The sequence below is a fragment of the Chelon labrosus genome (genome assembly GCF_963514085.1).
Source record: "Chelon labrosus genome assembly, chromosome: 9".
NCBI lineage: Eukaryota > Metazoa > Chordata > Actinopteri > Mugiliformes > Mugilidae > Chelon > Chelon labrosus.
In genome coordinates, this window is record NC_140359.1 from 5,359,444 (window position 1) to 5,373,281 (window position 13,838).

Consider the following 13,838-nt stretch of genomic DNA (forward strand, 5'->3'; position numbering starts at 1 on the left):
ATTCAGCCATTGTTACCAATCTTGGGCGAACAAAACAACTTTGCCAGTGTGAAGTGTAGTTGAGCTGATCTCACCACTGAGGTGTTGTGGCAACCAGTACAGTTGATTGGCATAAGAAGCAAACACTACGCCACATGTTTACTGCAAGGAAACATAGTCCATGTATGGTTCCTACCGCAAATTTACCCTGCTGACAGCAAGTTTAGAGCAGTGGGTGAACCCAGATGGAGTGGCCACTGCCAGCTACAAAACGAGCAACAAGTGAATTGCTAAATGCAGACAGAGCTTTAGGGAACACAGTGATTATTGTGAAATGATTTTATGTGATATTGTGAAATCTTATCTATTATCACGTGTGATGGAGCTGCGTTGTAAGTGGACGACTAACCATCAATATGGTTAAGAGAAAGACAATTATGGATGTGAATCAGGCATTAAACGTGCTGCATGAACAACAACACTGCCTGAAGGCACTTCATGCTTCAGCTGGCTTAGTTGCTGTGCGCCTAGTAGTGGATGGCATTAAAAGAGGCACCGAGCGTGGACGTGCCCTTCACGGATGCAGAAGAGCGCAGGAGAATGACCTGCAAAGTGAAGCAAACATTCTGTAAATGCCTGAAGTGCGGGGTCGGCTTTTGTCGCCAATGGTACATGCTGAGGGAAAGTGTGTTTGAGCAACATCTAGTGCAAATAATCACAAAATGAACTACATTCAACATTTTTTAAATTTCTTCTGCCCGTGTGCTCTTATCACTGTTTATTTCGCTCTTTTTTTATCTGCTGTTCTGCTGTTTTGATCTGTTGTTAACATGCATTTTCTGTGTCTGTGAAGCATCTTGCGACATTGAAAAGTTTTCATATAAATACAGTTATTCTCATATTATTTGGTAGTTGTGTTTGTTACTGTGGAAAATGGTATAAAAGAACTCCAAGTAGAATTTTGTTATATTACCCTGTCTTGGGGAATAAACCTTGTACCTTGAAAATCGATGCATACAGCAACACGCGTCTTGAAATCCAGTCAGTAACAACCCCAGAACTATAAGGTCTCTCTGGAAAAGAGACCCTGGGGAGAATGTTAAAATAAGCCATTGTGTCCCTGTCACCAGGTCAGAGTGATACGTGAAAAATGCAGTAAAAATGTACATTTTTATTTCCACTGAACCAGAACTGTAAAATAGAGAATAAAATATCATCATAAAAACCAGTCAGTGGCGCTCGGATATGGAACTTGTTCTAAAAATCTTCTGCTCCAACTCTATCAAATTTAATGCAAAAAAGAAATTGAGCACAGCACTGCTCCTGCCATTTTAATCATAGTAGCGCTGTACCTAGACACTTCATTGAGACCATGCTCTGCGACTTTCATAAAATGGCAGCAGGTTGTGTTTTAGTAACAGTTACGATCTCGCTGCGATACAAAGGCCAGACGATTTTGGCAAAAAAGCCAAGTTTTTGACACTGATCTTGTGACCATAGACTGTATATAAATATGGACAACGTGTCCCCACTTCCTTGCATTGGCCAAACTGACGCTATTTTCCCAGGGATACAGGTGGCGCCAACTTGCGACTTTGGAGCCAGAGTCTGCGCAGTACGGTCTGGGAGTGGAGCCATGCACACTTCTGCCAGACTCACTCGCGTTTTCATTTCATGGGGCCAATTCAATCTAGTGGTTGGCATGGCAACTTAGCATGTCAAGCCACAATGTCCCATCCTGTTTCTGTAGCATCAAGAAAAATGGACCCTTGAATATGCATCAGCATTATATTAACTACTTAAAACAACATCATCCTTGAAAAAAATGTATATTAGTGTTTTAGTTCAGCCCAAGTCTGATCCACTAACATGGTGCTTATGACCTATACTGCAGCCAGTCACCAGGGGGAGCTCTACTTGCTTTGGCTTCACTTTTGAGGAGCTGTTCCGTCGTCCATCTTTATACAGTCTATGCTTGTGATGCAGAGATTATATGCTGGCGTGGGAAAATGAGGAGAAAAATGTAACCATCCATTAAGTTTTTTATTTTTGTTTATTTTGTTTTGTTTTCCAATTCTAAAATTTAATGGAAATTCTGGCCTGGAACCCAGTCAGACTTACCCTACCCACATTTTGCAGCGGAAAGTTGGACCAGAGTCGCTAAGTTGGAAACTGATTGTACCCCAGCAAAGATGTACTGGGCCAATCACATCGTTTTAGTTGGATTTATGTGGTGAGTAACAGCGATGCAGTCATACACAATATCTGGACGCTGTGGAGTTGAATTTGTTCACGACGAACGGGCTCAGATTGGTTGTAGGACTATCCAGTCGTATGCACATTTTTTCTGTGTTGAAATCCCAAAGGAATGTTTACCAGACTGGTCTGAAAATCTGAAAAATAAGTAAGTAAGATTTGTAAAATTTGTAAGTCAAGCTTCTGCTCCACCGAAGAGACAAAAAAAAAGCCACAGAGAAAAAAACATCACATCTTTGTAGACTTCCTCACAGTCCAAGAAATAATTATAAATCATATATATCCATTACTGTTTGAGCTCTGATTCTGAGGTCTTTCTGTTACATTATTTATTTTTTCTGCAGTCGTCTAATATCACCTATGTCTTATCTGGATGCACCAACAGCTAACATTGCGCAGTAGTAGTTGATAGAGACCTGTGTTAGTTTGCATTTCCTTTTAGCAGTTTTCCAGACGTTTGGTCAAAATGTGTGCCACAAAAGACAGCACTTCTCACATGGCCGACAACATCCCAGCAAAAAGACAAATGTGTGTCGGTATATTTTCAACTCCTCCACGCACGGCTGTGAGGCAATCACTATGCCAGTTTTGATAGGCCATTGTATATTAGCCTCTTGCATGTGTAAACCAAAATATTACTAGAAATATACTGGAATTACTGGAATTTAGTATGTCCTCAGGTGGAAGACGCTGTTCTGTACTGTCTTGTCCTACCCAAACCTATTTTGAGAATAACACATCGGCCACTTTGACTATGATACCACCACAAAAAAAAAATCACATTAGCCACTTGTAACATCTCCTACTAACCCTGTTTAAGTACCCTCTGCCCTCAGCTTATTTAGAGAGCTGGATGTTTTCTTCAGCACCTCCCACACAATGACATTAGTTTCCTCTTGGGAGAAGCATTTGTGTCTGAGCCAAACACCTCTCTCCCAACAGGAAAAACCAAAGCGTTGTGATGTGGCATTCAACACTTTTAAAAGGAGTAGCCTATTTAAGCTGCTGTTTGATATCTGTTTTCCTCATTTAATTTGTAATTAGCTTAATTGCTAGCCATATTAGTGTAAGTGCTGTGTGAAATACTTCGTGGTTATGGGTACAGGCATGCTGGTTTGCAGAGCTGAATGCTTTTGTTCAGAGGAGGGTCCCATGATTCCTGCTGCCACAAATGGTATTGCTGGGTACCTAATGGTGTGGAAAAGAGGGGTTGGTTGTCCTACAGAGAACAGCAAATTCAAAGAGTCACCTGTGTTAATGTAGTTGCTGACAGAGTGTATGCATGTGCTGCCAAAGTGAAGGAACTCCACTGCAGCTCAATTATGAGTCTGGTCACATTTAGGGCTTGTAACAATTTATCAAAGCATAAACAAGGCTGTTGGGCTTTAACAATCTCATGGTCCCAGCAGAAAGGTATGAACGTGACATTTTAGTAATTCATGCGTTTCTCTCCTGGATTACATGGTTGGAAATTGGTTGGCCAGTGGCCTAGCTTGTTCCGTTAAACGTATATAGAGAATTGGCCGTAATATTGCTTCATAGTGTAATGTAGATGTAGATGCAAAATAGATGCTCAGGTTTCTTATTATATGAGGTGAATTTGGACTGAAAATGGAAATGCTGTACTGCCTGTGAAAGAAACAGCTTGACATTTTTTGGTAAATGCACCTAATCTCTTGTCTACACTGATGAACCTATTTGTGCAGCACCAAAAGAGCCCCAAGGCACAGACTCCACAAGAGCTCAGCCTATGCTATCTGGCACCCAGATTTCTGCAGCAGATGTTTCAAGTGCTGCATGTTTTAAGTTGGACCCCATGCTGATCAGGCGTGTCCTAGCACATGCCCCCGCATCCTGTTGCCAGTTCAGTGTTTGTCCCCCACTGTAGGTCTTCACCTCCACAAACTGTGAAGACCCTGCAAGTCGTATAGTTTCATATGTGCTCTGACTCAGTAATGATTACTGACTTTGTTCAAGTTTCTCAGACTTTTACACCTTCCTATTTCTCCCTCTTCGGACATATTGATAAATGGCTGTTAAAGGGGAACTACTGTTTTTTACAACCTGGACCTTATTTCTGGCATAAAATACGATCGTTTACTCACCCATATAACTTTGGTGTAATTTTTAGTCCTTCGGAAGATATTTAGCTCCAGCGGAGCGCCACGTATATCCATATGGTGGGAGAGACTGGGGCACCAAAACGCAGAATCTAAATAACTGATTATCTGCTGCGAAACTCTTCATTTCACCAATATTTTGTTATGATACTCTAGAGCTATTCCCCGTTGAGTCTGGAGTTACCTGTTATCATCATCCGGGGTCTGTAGATTGACCTACTAACCTCTAACCTGGATGATGTCATCTCGGAGCGCCACCTTGTTTACCTGTAATTTGCCACTGCTAGTTTTTTGCAACCTGGCTGAATATTTTTCTGATTCTGAGGTTGTAGACAAGGACTTTGTTTATGATGGACGTCCTTACCGTTTTGAGCCAGAGTATATGGATGAGGAGCTCGTTGAAAGGAGGATGCGGAGGCAGAGAGAGGAACAGCTGGCCAAAGAACAACAAACTGCTGCACGTCCGCGAATAGATAACAGGTAACTCCGGACTCAATTGGGAATAGCACTAGCATATCAAAACAAAATTTTGGTGAAATGAACGACTTTTGCGGCAGATTTAGAGGCTGCTTTTCGGTGCCCCAGTCACTCCCACTATATGGATATATGTGGCGCTCCGCTGGAGCTAAATATCTTCCAAAGGACTAAAAACGACACCAAAGTTATATGGGTGAACAAACGATCGTATTTTATGCCAGAAATAAGGTCCAGGTTGTAAAAAACGGTAGTTCCCCTTTAACTTACAATCTAATATGTGCCAGATGTTGATGTGAATGTTATATCAAAATTAAAGTCATTAACTTCATCTGTGACTGGCCATAATATTTTGACTCCGTTGAGTATACTTTCCGAATCTTAAAGAGATCCCAAATCATTCAATCCAATAAACCTCTGCTATTGGAGGCTCAAAGGATGTCTCTGTAGTATCCTCAATTATATGGTATCTAGGAGACATCATGTTCATGCACGAGCCTTCAGTAAAGCCTAGCCCCACTATTTATGCGGGGAGATCTCAAAATGATTTGGCTCTCGTCAAAGCTGCTCAGGTCTTTATGCCTGCTGGTCTTGTTCCAGACCTTGACATGCACAAGGGATGTTTAACTCATGTGTGGGTGGTCATACTGTAATGTTTTGGCTCATCTGCTTAGATCTTAAGAAATTCACTAAGAAATAGTCGCATTACCCTATAGCACAGAATTAGGTGTTTTTACACTTCAGTTTCTATATAGATGAAAACAAGATCTGTTGGTTAAATAGCAAGCTTTAAAGATGCTGGAATTTTTTTTTACTAACTGATTCCTGGTTGCAGCTTTAAATGAAGTGCACAGACTTGACAATGGTAAAATTACTTTTCTAAAATCTTCTTTAAATTGTCCACTTCTAATGTGATAGAAATACCCTCTGTTTACGGTTGTTGGAATATACCTAATGGTTTAAAGAAAATAAAAGTGCTAAGATTAACTTGACACTATGCTGAAAAACTGTGGTTTGCCACCCACACTAATAGTATAACCGCTGCAGTCCACCCTGGAGCTCTATCTGTTTGTGGAAACTATGAAACATCAGTAAATATATATAGTATATAATTATCCTAATGAAAAGCACAGTTATTGACAAGAACACCCTGTAATGTTACTATTCCTTTCAGCCATTTGTGCCTTCCTCTAGACAGAAAAGAAAATGTTCTCTGTATAGACCACAGACTAATGAAAGGGATACACGAGACCTTGTGCTGTCTAATTGAAAGTGATTGAGCCGTGCTGAGAGTAATTGAGTCCTGCTGCAATCACCTACTAGTTCCTTTGAGAGTAAAAAAAAAAAAATTGGGTTAAAATTCTCTGAAACAAAGTCAGTATCATCAGCTGGCAGCTGTTGTATTCTGGATAATATCCAGCATCCTTAATGACTGCAAGCATTGTAGAGATCGCTTATAGCACAAGTTTGTATTTGGAATTAGTTTGCAGATACTGTCCAAATTATTTTTGACAGCAGAGTATCGCAGCTGTTAAAAGCAAATTAGACCACATTTACTTACCATATTAGGTAAATGATTGGATTTAAGTTCAGTGTAATTGGCATTAATTCAATCTAAGTGCATCTGCTGTTGTATGTTTTTCAGAGGCCACTCAAGTCATTTGGATGGAGTTAAAAGCCACCAAAGAAAATCTGTATCAGTTCGTAATTGTTATGGAATCCCTATAGACATTCAAATCCTTCCTCTAGGCGTGGATATCGGTTCATGGAATGTTGAAAAATGTCACTAACACTGTCATTTAGTGGTCCAAGTCCAAGATGAACAGTTGGCACATTACTAAAGTCAGCTAGATGCATCCAGGCTGCTACGTTCAGTAGCTGATGTTGTCAGGACCAAAGAGGTGGCCAGACCAAGTGACCAGTGGTCAGTATTTCCTTATCAATATCTTTGGGGAGTAACCACATCATAGAGAAATACCCCCAGTCCCCATGCAATATTCTGCGTGTGATAAGTATCTGCTATGTTGGCATCACACACAAACAAAACCAAAGTAAAAAACAAAGAAATAATACTGATATGATTTGAAAATGAATGTCAATACGCCTGTAAAGCCATTCCATTAGCCTGACTAACAATCATAATACTCCATCTTCAGACAGCTATTCTTTTGCATAGATATGAAACATCTAAGCTCCACCTACAGGAAATTGGTTCGAAGCAGAACATCCATCACGCTGATTGTCTGCATCTTGGGCAGTGGATGCTTGGCAAACTTGCTGTCCAGACACGTCAGCACCCTGCTCAGTTGAACTTTTAATGTTGGTATATTTATCATGAAGGTGAATGGGCTCATTATCTCCGTTTATCTCAAGCTGAGACAGTTCGCCTGAAAGGACGGGGGCCAGTTGTTCACTCTGTACATCTGGTAGAGTGCACCAGGCGAAGTAACAGACATCTGAATGAGGTCATGGAGTTCATCCTCCTCTCCTCTCCCCCTGCATCGGATGCCAGCCCTTCCCTGACCCCGCCTGCCTGGCAGGACACCGTTTTTTCCTCTCATCCCTATCACATCTCAGTAAAAGCAGGAGTGTCTATCGCTTAGTGTATGGCGCCTTGCTCTGTGTCCTCCCCGCTCTCCGAGGATAATGGGTTTTCACTGCAGCCTGCACAGATGGAGGCTCGGGGAGCAGCCCACCATCAGCCATATTGGCCCCTACTATCACACTCTAAAACACAAGACTCGACTCCATTTGCATCCTGCCAGGATCTAAACACTTCAGACAGGGAGGGTTTCTCCATTTTCCCTTGTCCAAATCAGACGTGGCAGAGATTAGTGATGTGTTGAATAAGCAGCTGTCTTTCTCCAACAGCATACTACACTATCTTTCAAATACATGTAGCAAGCAGGATTGCTTTAAAAGCTCCACAAGACGATAACTGTATTGTATTGATGCATCATTGATGAGATGTTACTTTGTTCTTTTTTTTTTTTAGGGCAGCGACGAGGGCGACGTGGACAAGAATAAGTGCTGCACGCTGTGTAACATGTCCTTCACCTCAGCAGTGGTGGCACAGTCACACTACCAGGGTAAAATCCACGCCAAGAGGCTAAAACTACTACTGGGAGAGCAGCCTGCCATCACAACCAAAGGTAAAGCCCCTGTTAAAAATGCATTGTGGGTATAAATGATAGAGGAGCTACATGTGTTTAAAGGGGATTTATTATTGAGAAGGAAGGTAATTAAGGAATGAGAAACAGGACGCCATATGCGTTGGCAGTGATCCGAGGTGTTGTTATGTATGTGTGAAGTTAAGTAGAGCCCCAGAGCTGATTTTAAACATCTTGCAGCGCTCAGTTCACGTGTTTGTGTCTCGCCGCACTTCCACCACTGTTGTTTCTTGAGCTGGAGTCCAAGCAGAGTCTTATATATTATTGTCCTGTGTATACATTAGTGTACAGACACAGGGTCTTGATTCAGTGCTCTGAAACATCACGCGCACACACAGAGGTGCTGTAAGGGTCAGGATATACTGCAGAGGCCCAGAGGCCAAATCTATACGGGGGCATGTCTGAGAGGTGGTGGAACAAATTACATCTAGTCTGCTTGTTGTGGCTGTAACTAAGCATTCTCCGTCCACTTTCTGTTTACTGGTTTGAATCAGTCAATAGTTTGTCTCTGCATGAGTCCAAATCTTTATGAATGATGAAACTAGCGTGTGGATGTAACTCTGCACTAAAGACACACTCCTCTTTTTTGGGAACTGCTTTAACTGGAGGAAATGCAAACAGTTGATGAGAACATATATATCACTCACCAGTCTGTATATGTAATGTAATACATATATATATATTTATGACACTTCATCTTCAATTAACCTTGCCAAGCATAAAAATGGGAAAAGGGAAGGGATTGTATTTGTCTTTTCTGTTGCTTTTGCACAGACCTTCGATAGCTGTTTTTTTTTTACTAAACTGGGTGAATTCATCAAATACTTTAAGCAAATAAATCAGCGAGTAAATTCTGATTCTGAGATAGCAGCAGTTTATCACAAACTGTAGCCAAGTTTTACTGGTAAGATTAATTTGGAGCTTATCCTGTGGCTGTAATCTCTCTGGCTATGTGGTGCGTTAGGTTTTCTGGGATGGTTCAGTGGTTTCAATCACATCCCCAGACATGTGTGTGAATTTTAGACAGCTTTTGTCCTGCGAGAATACCCTCTTCTTCTGTTCTACAATCTCGGAATACGTATGCGGGACTCGTGAATTAAAGATACTGCACTTGTTAGATGCTTTATGGCATGGAACTTGAATAATTAATCAAATTAATAAAGTCATGCACATTCTCTAAGAGGCTTAATCATTTGACACCATGCGGTGTGCTAAGTGATGCTACATCATACTGCCAGCATTGTTCCAGACATTACAATCAGTTGTTTTTAAGGGAGGAAAGGGAACAGTACTTAAAAAGTTTGGACTTCTGTATAATAGAATGCTTGGCCACCACACTCAGACGTTTAGACATCACTTCTAAGCATTTAGATGGTCAGTTGCCAACTTACTGTCTCCATTTTCACAGTCTGCCCTCGTACTATCCTGCCTCCAAATTACTTTTGAGCTCACCTTGGGGCGTGACTAAGTAGTTTCCCAGTACTGTTCCTTCTTGCAAACCTTAAGAACACAACACAGAACAAAGCAAAGCAGAACAGAACAGAGCAGGTCATCCACCAATCACGTGGTTGCTGGTTTGATCATATTTCCTGCTTCTGTGGTTTTTCGGCCGATTCAACATCTTGAATCAGTGGCGGTCAGAGACACCACTCTGATTGGCTGTTCAGCTTGGTGAAGCAGGGCATGAGAATAGAAATAGGACTGAAATAAGGAAAGTAACAAAGGGCACACAGGAGGCTTTTGTTTTACACCTTCATCTAATCTGAACATTCAAATATTGTACAAAACAACATGGCTATGTGTAATTATTGAACTTTATACCTACTGATCAGCATGGTTCAAGGGAGGCCAGCTCTGTGTGGCAGTTTGTAACTCTTCCTAGGTTCATATTCTCCCAGCTAATAGTAGCTCTTCTGGTTTCGCCTTTTGAATGAGGAATACAGACTCCTGCCACTTGCTTGGGTAAAGAGTTCTTTTCTTTCGCATAGACGCAGAATTATCTGCCAGCTCGCCAGTAGCACTTTGACGCCAGTGTGTCCAGGCCTTAGGTGTCAGTTGGCCCTCACACTGAACTCCAACTTGCTCCCAGTGGTGACACACATCGCATGGTAGCTGTTATCCTTGTTGCCAGCATCCTTGTTGTGAGTGAACAGATAAATGAGAGGCACACTACAAAGTGCTACTGATAAAGCTCCTTTATAATCTGCTTCTCAGTACACAGTTTCTTCTAGTTATTTCTCCATACAGTAAGATGTACATATCGTTTCCCATTCCTTGGACAGATCTACAAACTATCATGGCAGAAAAGATTTCATGAGTGCCTGTACTGTGTGCTTTCAATCATTGCTCAAGGCCAGCCGTTCTCCCTACCTTAGTCCAGACTCAGATGTCTCTATTATTATTGAATTAATCCGTTGCATTCATAGTCCCTCCACTTCCTATATAACATTCATGGTCCCCAGAGGATGAAAGAAAAGATATTTAGCTAAAATCGTTTTTCAGTCCAATATCAACTTCTTAACAGCAGGTCAACATGCTGGTGTGTTTTTTCCCGGGTCTGGGCGCGCATTATATAAATTTAATCACCAACTGCTCTTCACCTCGGGGTGATTGAAGTCTGCTGCTGTTGTAATCCACTGACAGCTGCTTACCTTGAATCTACTACAAATTGGCAGTTGTGAGAATAATGAGTGAAGGTCGCAGGGGGAAACACTGAATGAGAAACAGAAATTTCAGATTGTTCTGGAACCCAGCACCTGAGTCCACACTGAACAGATAGTTCAGCCTTGAGCTTTGTTTGTTTACCACGGTGCTCCAGTTGACCTAGCCATCTATATGCACATCACAGCTTTATGTTTTTTTTGTGTGTGTGTGTGTTCTCTCCACTACTTTTCTTTTAATTTGTTGGTGTTCCGTGTGACTGATGATGCAGTGCGACTTTATAGTGGTATTATCTGAGATCTCCTGTTGTTGGGAAGTCCTGAATTTATCCTGCATTAGTACTGCCTCAGCCGCTGCAGCCATTTTTCCCCTATAAAGAGGTAGGATTGAATCAAACAAACCGCTTGTGTCTGAGTTAATGTTTGAGTCAACCCTCTGGCTGAAAAATGTGAATAGTATAATTCCTTTTACCACAGCAGAGCAGCATTTACTCCTAAAAGTGGGACAGAAGAAATCTGCAGCTACTTCAGGCCAAATACGCAGAGGCTACATAACAGCTTCTCTGAACTCTAAAAGCCAAAAGGTTCTTTTCTCTCTGTTGTATATGCAAAACATAAAAGAAATTACTCTAAGGTCTAAAATTCTGCTTCATATCAGGAAGAAATCTTTAGTTACTCCTCAGTCTAGTCGCCCGTCTCTCTGATCTCGCTCTGCTATGGCACTGGCTGTTTGAAATACAGTATTTTTGTTCTTAGGCAGTGATTGAGGCAAGGCTTGATGTCTGTGGGGAAGTGTCAGACTCTGCAGTCAGTTTTTCTTTATTTCTTTAGCCACTGCTCAACACTGACATTTAAAAAGTATACAAGTATTTTTTGTTGTAAGTCACCCCTTGTCTGAACTGCTGCATTTCCAGCTGTTGAAATGTTTAACATAGCATCTCATAGAACCTGGAATTCATACTGCCATAATTAAATATAATACGTTCAGCACGTTTTTGTTCAACCATCACTTGAGAAATAATACTAAATTTAATAATTACTAAATACTTTATTTGAATTTAGTCAAAATGTAGCTGAAGCGTAACCAAAGTGTTATTGCCGCCTAAACTAGAAACAAATCTCTTATGTGAGTCAAGCACTTTGTACACCCACCATCAAGCCCAGCCACCTCCCACTGATGCAAATGCTGTTCATTTATGTGAGTGAAACACCTCAGGTCTTAGAATACACAGAATTTTCACTTCATTGTGACAAAATGTTCATATTCTGAAGGGTTAGCGTTATTGTTTATGTGATATGATAGGTACAGCCATTGTATCAATCCTCCATCCATACAAACCAAAAGTGTGTTTTTTATAAACTTTAAAAGTATGGCTTTCGTGTTGCTCTCCTCTTTAGAGAGAGCCTCCTGTGAAGCCAAGGAGCTGAAGCGTGAACAGAGTGTGTTCACTCTGGACTTGAAGTTTTGAAGTTATAATCCCGTCTGAAAAGAACATAAAACTTCACCACAATTACAAATTTATGACTGGGATGAAAAAGCTGAATATTATGATATTCAAAGGGTGATGACTGGTGTAGTGTTGGAAGGAGCGTGAAGAGCTGAAAATGTTCAAAGGTAGTCAGAAAGTCTACAAATACAAACAGCATTTTAGTGTATTATTCCTCAATAGGCCAAATACTATCACAAGTAGAACAATATTTATATTTTCAGTCCAGAGACCTTGAACTCTTTTTTGTTGCGTCTGTTCTTTGATTTAAAATAACTCAGATTGCCATCCATCTGATGATGTAGTGCTCAGACAGCCCTTTGCTATTTGCACTCCATACACATGTCAGTGACAGACATCGCCATTAAGGATGCCATCTGTGGCCAATGGTTCAGAACAGAGGCAGAACCGTCTTAGCCAAAAGAGGGGGTGGCACAGCCATCAATCTCACTGACATCCACCAACCTACTGGGGCAGCGTGGAACCTCCTATCCACCTGACAGACACTTAAAAAAGTAAACTAAATAAATAACCTTCCTAATATCTTTTGTGAAGTTTGGGAAACTTTATATTGGACCATTTTCATTCCCAAAAAGATCACTTGTTTAGTGGTTCTCATCTATCTTTGTCAGCATGGAAAAATAATTGAAATGGCATTTAAACCTCTCCATTAAAAACAAACCCATATACAGTATTACCCTTGAGCACAAAGACTGTTGTTTGTCTCTGTCTCACCATCAGTGCATACAAACTGCACTTGTACTATCAGAAGGGATAAGATAGAGTCTATCAATAAAAGGTTGAATGTGTTGTTCCATTGCAGGTAAAATAAAATAACTTCTTTGTGCTGAGCTTGTTTTATGCCCTGAGACTGTAATTTAAAGCACCTCTATTGTACAAGCACCCAGATCTGTCACAAATAGAAAATGTCAGGAAGATAAATCCAGGGCACCTAGAGGCCCGGGCTATTGATTTCCACATAAGTAACGTCAGTGGACTGGCCGAGTTCCTCTGTTGATCCGCCTTTCTCTCGGGACCCACTGTTGTACCTGCCAGCTGTCCGACAGGATACAGTTGCAAAAATTGCACCTCTCCAAGCATTGACACCAAAGGGCCATGAAGTGGATGTCATTACAAAAGTCCTTATGAACAGTTTAATACACTTTACTTGATGTTTTTTTTTTCTCTTCTTTGAACAGATAGTGTGCATCACCGTCTTATCCCCCTATTCAAAACCCATAACGAACATTTGGAAAATGCACTGTCATCAGTATGTAACCATACTGATGAAAAGCCCTGTGGAAGCTGTTGTTCTGGATTTTAAACTTTCTGAAGGTGCAGGAATTTCGTCTGACAGTTGAAATGAATGTTTAATGCTAAACCCGAAGGCACAGTATTACACATAACTTCCACAAATAACCCATTCTTTGCCCTTTTACTCAGGCACAGTCGCGTTAAATGGGAATATTCCCACTGACCCACATAGCACATGGTCATCTGCATTCATTTTTTTGTTGAATCAATTGCTGGTGTTGCATTATGTTGCAATTACTATTTGCACTCTGATTTTGAGCTCAAGCGGGATGGATTTGTCTGGACTGTAAGCACAACAGCTGCCATGAATGCCACTTCCTTTACCATTTTCAGCTTAATGTTGGGATATAAATATATTTATATTTTCCTGCAATGATT

At 41.0% G+C, this 13,838-nt stretch overlaps 1 protein-coding gene across 1 annotated transcript in view; it reads left to right on the forward strand.

Annotated features, from left to right (window-relative positions):
- The window catches only part of zmat4a (zinc finger, matrin-type 4a), a gene marked incomplete at its 5' end in the record, with an annotated part of 99,660 nt that overhangs the window by 64,228 nt on the left and 21,594 nt on the right, over positions 1 to 13,838 (forward strand). The window contains 1 exon segment of the mRNA XM_084551171.1: positions 7,825 to 7,981. Within this exon segment, the coding sequence (XP_084407297.1) occupies positions 7,825 to 7,981 (157 nt within the window).